The sequence below is a fragment of the Sinocyclocheilus rhinocerous genome, unplaced genomic scaffold (assembly GCF_001515625.1).
Source record: "Sinocyclocheilus rhinocerous isolate Xijiao unplaced genomic scaffold, SAMN03320098_v1.1 scaffold3818, whole genome shotgun sequence".
Taxonomy (NCBI): domain Eukaryota; kingdom Metazoa; phylum Chordata; class Actinopteri; order Cypriniformes; family Cyprinidae; genus Sinocyclocheilus; species Sinocyclocheilus rhinocerous.
This window is the reverse complement of record NW_015629524.1, coordinates 265,321-271,811: the sequence shown is the minus strand read 5'-3', so window position 1 is coordinate 271,811 and position 6,491 is coordinate 265,321. Positions and strand designations below refer to the sequence as shown.

The window sequence follows — 6,491 nt, the reverse complement described above, 5'->3', positions numbered from 1 at the left end:
TGGCTGCATTTAAAATGGACTATCATGTGAAAATAACCATCCTCATGGGTCAAGGAAGAGTCAGGGCTGCCTGTAAAAAGCCTGAAGTGGAGCAAACTTACTGTGCATTTCTATCTATGTAGAGATCAACTGTATACTTACAAGGTTGCAACAGAAAAGTCAGACCTCCAACTGCCAAACAAATAATACATGTAAATTGGAGTGGTAGCTACATAAATATGTATGTAGTATGTGAGATGCAGAAATAAATGCATTTCATTTTATTGTTATTATAAGTAGAGGCTCACCTTAACATTACCTGAAAACTGCCAATTACTGCTTTCATAGGCACAATAGATGCTCAGGCAAGAAACCAATTATGTAAAAGTTCAAAGGGAAGATGAATCACTGTTATCAGTTCTCATTTTATTGTTTGCCTTTTTAGTTTTTTAAGAAGAATATGAGGTGGTGGATGGTCATCGACATGTTTTATTAATGCAACTAGAGCTCTCAGCAACATTACATATTATTGTGTTTGATTTTTGGGATACTGCATTAAAAAAAAATGCTAGATGGAAATAATGCAAATAAAATTTCCAAACGCACCCACTTGAGTGGATTTATGCAGATTAGTGTAGTTAATGTGCATGTCACTTGATTTAAAACACATTAACTACAATGGAAACACTTTATAAATCCCTAAATATGTATTGAGAAAAATCCCGTAACTAGTTTGTCGTCATGTGAATAATTTGCTTAAAGAAAACATGTTGCTCTTGTCATTCTGAAATGCCAAAGACTCTCACAAAACTTCAAGTAATTTATTACTTTTAGTAAAGAGCCTCTACAGCTTCCCGAGTCACTACAACTTCAATTTCTGGTTTGCACCAATTTTCTCATAAGGGACGATTTTGTTATCTTTAGCACATGGGATGGAGAGTTTTGGATTATGTTTGATATACAATATTCCCTAAATTATACGTATAAGTTCAATAGAAACATTGCTTTTGTGGCTCTAACCCTAACATTAAACCTAACGCACCTATTGACTGTATTAGAGAACTGAGACTTGTTGAGGAACCAACAGTAAGCTAAAATGACCATTCAATACTGTCAGTGTTGACCAAAGTCTTAGCTAAGATGAATATCACAGACAGTTGATGTTTCACAGTTTTACCAGGATTGCACTGGGGTCACGTCGTACAACCTGACCATCAATGATCGCACAATATTTCAAAAATTCCACAGTGTAGTTGTCTCTAGTTGCAGATCATTAAAATTCCATCTGTGGGAATAATTTCTATTGTTTGTGTGCACAGCTGAACGTACTCATTGAATGTTTTCAACAGTGTAAGCAAAGATTGAACAGCTTTCCTTTTTTCAGGCTAATTAAAGACCTCAGTGACGAACAATTCTGAACAACCCCTTGACTGTAATTATCTTTCTCTTTGCCGTGACCTTCCCTCATTGTGTCCTTTTCTCTTTCTATCGCTCTCAACTTCTCTCCGCCAGCTGCTTACTAAGTTTGATTTTCTCTTGCCCCAGATCTGTTCAGAAATGAGCATGCGGGGCGATCAATAATTCAGTGGAGTTTGAATAAAACGCAGGATGATCGGGTTTTGGTGTGTTTTAAACAGAGAGAGTAATCAGTGCCATTCATAAACTTGTTTATCTGCTGGTCTTAACGGCCCTCACACAATGTCTCCTGGCTGCTCTAAGATTGCCTCTACGCCCCCTCAGTCCTCACTCATGTCATTACGCCCATTTCACATGCACATTCGACTGCTCCTCGCTCTGAGTCGCACTGCGATGATGGCTCTCTTTAAATGCAGATCAAATTAAATCACTCTACTATGATCAAGCCTTGCTCCTTAACCATTCAGAATACCGTCACGCGCTAGAAGTTGATTTCCAGTTGCAGCTTTTCTCTCCCCGTGAAGATCATATGAAATGATCTAAATTAAAATGTGCAGGCACTGGCAGTGACTCGCTAACCTTTGGATGTTGTGTAAGTCTAGCGTTTCCCAGAGGAAAATCTTGCAGCTCAGAGGTTCATACTGTAGCACGAGTTCATATTGAAATCTCTGAATTTTGAGCGCAGCCTTTGGTATCTTGGCAGATCTCCCAACATTATTTTCCTTTTCCGTCTTGTGTAGTTCCACCTGACGACCCCGTTATCATCGGAGGGCCCGTGGTGAGCCTGAGAGCGGGTGACCCCCTCAATCTGACGTGTCATGCAGACAATGCCAAACCCGCCGCCTCGATCATCTGGATCCGAAACGGAGAGGTGCTGAATGGAGCCAAGTACTCTAAGGTAAGGTTTAAGGAATGTGTACTAATCATAATCAATTGAAATTACTATGTATTAGTGTCCCACTAGCCACTTCATTATACAATTGTGACAATATATTATACTAGCCCCTAAAAGGTGTAAGGATACATATCTATATATTATACACACCCATTATTATAAGGGTAAATATGCTTTATGGTGAATGTGATTTCACCAAGTACAACATGTTCCTGGAACAATAGTCTAATCAACCAATCAGAATTGAGGGTTAAGTTTACAGGAAATGTCAGTTTTAGGCTGACAACCAGGGTTAGGTGCTTCAAGACCCTTGTTATTCAGCTATCATTTCCTTCTGATCTCAAGGATTTATTATTATGGATATTATGGGTAGGGTTAGGTTTAAGGGTAGGGATAGGGTTAGGACTAGGGTTAGGGTTAGGGTGACGTTTCCTAACATTTTACCAGACAGGAATGTTGTTCCATGATCAACAAAAGATGTCGATACAGGAACATGGCTTACGTATCATTTATGTAGGCAACAGTGGAAAAAAAAAAAAAATGTTGCAAGTCGTGTGTGAAAAGTGATTTGTCAGACTTCCAAAAAGGGCAAATAATGGGAGCCCATTTGGCAGGAGCATCTGTAACATGTCTGTTACGATTATGACACAAAGCATGGCAAGACTTCATCTGCGAAGAAGAACAGTGGGTGAAAACCAAAAGTGAATGATATGGACCATCAAATACTGAGTACAACATAGAACTACTGCAGCAAAGTGACAGTAAACTTTCAATATTTGCTTTGAAGATCCTTTTTCCACAAAAACTGACCAGAGAGAACTTCACAAAGCCAACATCCATGAAAGAGTTGCAATTGCTAAATCTTTAATCACAGACACCAATGCTAGAAAATGGTGTCATGATTATAACACCTGGACAGTTGGAGCACAAATATTATCAAATATATATTATTATATATATATATATATATCAATATATATATTATCGATATATTATCAAACCACTATGGATAGTTTTGGAGAGAAGAGTGAGAACATTCAACTGGTAATTATTCAGAAGTTGCTTGAATGCAACTCAGCTTGCACGCTTATTAGAAGAAAGTCAAATGTTGATAAAACATTCAATGCTGCATATTTCCAAGGTATTCACATTTTTTGACTAACCCCCGTACACTCTCAGAAAAAAAGGTACAAAAGCTGTCACTGAGGCAGCACCTTTTCAAAAGGTATGCCTTTGTACCTAAAGTGTGTGTGTGTGTGTTTATGTCTATTCAGATGCAAAAACCTTTAAGTCCGTCTGAGATTTTTCTGAAACTTTTTCTTTTAAATGAGCATTTTTATCAGGGTCCTATGTTTAGGTTCAGTAATTTCACGTTAATGTCAAAGAAAAGGTTATTAGTCAGTTTATTGAATGCCTTATTTTCAAAAATGACGCCTCCCTCTAGCTGATCTGACTATTGGCTGTTTCTAAAGAGCAGATAAACACCATTGATTTAGCTGGTGTAAATGCCGTACTGCCAATCAGCACACTTGTTAAAGGAAGCGCCGCTAATCGGAAGACGAGCACTCATTTTTATTATGTATATATATATATTTGTATTTATTTTTTATATTTTTTTGCAGTTAGCATGGTGACGGGTGTGAGGGACAGGACATTGTGATGGACGTAGGCAGTTGAGCTTCCTAATATCTCTATTCATGCTATTAAGCCACAATCACTTGGTCTGAATAATGGAGAATGGGACAAGCGGAAACTCTCTCACACTCCCCCTTTATCAGGCTCATAATCAGGACAAATGAAGGCCAATGTCTGTACGAAGTATGCAGTGAATATGTCTTTCTGTTGGACTGACATTTCTGCTATCTGAGATGCTTAATGATTCAAATGACCAATGTGTCATTCTTCCATTGTTGAGGTGTAGTTTTTTTTTCTATTGGCCTCTGATTGTCTTTACCTGATGAGCTGCAGTAAAACACTGATGGTGCAGTAGATGTGACGATAAGACACAACAAAGGCAAAGCAGCATATGGATGGGACGGCGGAAATTCAGAACAGGTCAGCGATTTGAGGATTTTACCAAGTGTATGAGAGGTCAAAGAGGGTTTTTAAAGGACTTTCTACAGTTCGTTTTGTGATGTGGCTCATTTTGGGAAGTCCAAATGATCTTTTGGCACTGCTAACGTAGCTAACCAAAACAATCACCTATTTTAAAGGCAAAAGTACTTTTTTTTTCTTAAACTCATTTTCTCTGCATGATTTTTACTTGCACAGTGCATTGGCTTTCTACACAGACCTGAACAACTGACTTTACTTTTTTTTTAGTATTTTTTTTTTGCCCCTTTCCCTCCTCATCTGTCTCTCAAATTTAATCTCACCCCCAAGACTTCATCCCTGGTTAAATGTCTGTATAATTAGTGCAGGCTTTTAAATAGTAATGCCCGCCATGAGAGAATATTTCAATATTTCAGATAGAGTTCTAATTAACTTTAGCATCAAACTGAAAGTGGCTAATTGTTTCATGCTGCCGAAGCAAGTAGCATGCGGCGCAGCTCCGCAGACACAAGAGCTTGTCTGTCACCTTCACGCTTTCTTCTTTCCAAATTTAGCCTCTTCTGTTAATGCTTTAAACATCAGTCTGCCTCCACCCCTTCAGTTCTATCCCCTCGTCTCAGCACCCCCCTCTTAATTAACCTTCTTGCGGTTTTGCCACTGAAATTAAAAGCGGGAGAGGAGAGAAGTAAAAAGGCATCTAATTAATTGCACCGTAAAATGGTGGAAATTAATCAGAACTGGAGGTGCAGGATTAAATTAGTTAATCAAAGAATGGCTTTTAACCCCAGGAACAGAGACAGAACTTTACACTCTTTTTGAGAGAGATGGGGAAACAAAGCCGCAGAACACTTATCTCTCTCATAGTGAAATTAATATGTGGTAATAGGCGGCGAAACGTGTGGCCGTGCTGGTCCTCAATTATTACGGCTGATTCGAAACACCTTCCAGTGACGGCCTGCGTTTAAAAACACGTTAAGGGACTTTGCGACGGCATACTAATGTTTCCTAAATTATTAGTATCAGTGCGCCTTGAGGTCTAATCAGCAAATCGTTGCCGCTTTTTTTCCCAGATGTCAACCTTAATTTCACACAATTTGTGTCTGCACACTTCAAAAGGATGTTTACTGACATTTGCTAACCTTTAAACTGAGTAAACGGCTAGATGAGGCCAGCGCAGACACTTTATTTTCAGATTCTGACATTTGACAGGCCCATTTGACATGCACATACAGCTGAGGCATTGTGCCTTAAAACACACATCTAGTTTTGACATTTCTAATTCGGTCTCGGGCCTCATTCTTAAGCTGTATTCTCCATTCCTGATTCCCAGCCTTCACTTCCTGTAGAGAGAGCTGACACGCTCCAGGCTGCACCACCAGAAATTATCTATTTGTAATTTGGAGCTATTTTCGGCCCGGTCCTGGTTAAGTGTTGAGTCCTTGGCTGTTTCAGGCCCCATTCAAGATTAATGACTTCAGACAGGCCCTGAGCAATGAGGGAAACAATCCGGACTGTGTCAGGCAGGATATTACATTGACACATCCTGCGGCTGACAGCTTGTGTCTTTCAGCTGGTGAGGACCTAGTCTGCGGAGCAACAGCCGTCATGCTCGCTGCTCCACTCTCTGACAAACACAATATCCAGTACAGTATGGAATGGCCTACATTTGGTGAAACCCTTTCAGTAGAATCACTGTGACAATGCAATAGATTCAGTCTCCCAAGTTTTTTTTTTTTTTTTTACATTTTCTAACATAAGTATTTATGCAAATATAGGCTCATTAAAAATGTGCTTCTGCCTACATTTTTGTCCAAAAATGTACTTATACATACAATTCACTGCAGTTTCCAGCTGACATGAACACTAGTGGCAGTAAAACAACAGCGATTTGTATTCCTTTTCACACAAGTTATGATTACATGGGCAGATTATTAATTAATAAAGACTTATTTTTGAGGGGTATCTTGCACCTCAAAACACTTTTAACATAGTGCATGATTTGTAAACTAATACATTTTGACATTTGCATCACATTTGCCATCTGGCCGGCGCTACAGAGCACTGAGCACCAGAACGGCCAGACATAGGAAAAGTTTCTTCCCTCAGGCCATCCATCTCATGAACACTTGACAATAACTGTGGAACACAC

General features: G+C 39.1%; 1 protein-coding gene across 2 annotated transcripts in view; it reads left to right on the top strand.

The window, feature by feature from the left end:
- The window catches only part of LOC107739153 (kin of IRRE-like protein 3), a 234,943-nt gene that overhangs the window by 160,240 nt on the left and 68,212 nt on the right, over positions 1–6,491 (top strand). For both annotated transcript variants that reach the window (XM_016551164.1, XM_016551165.1), the window contains exon 4: positions 2,136–2,293. In XM_016551164.1, coding sequence (XP_016406650.1) covers positions 2,136–2,293 — 158 coding nt within the window. The remainder of the gene's footprint in view (positions 1–2,135; positions 2,294–6,491) is intronic.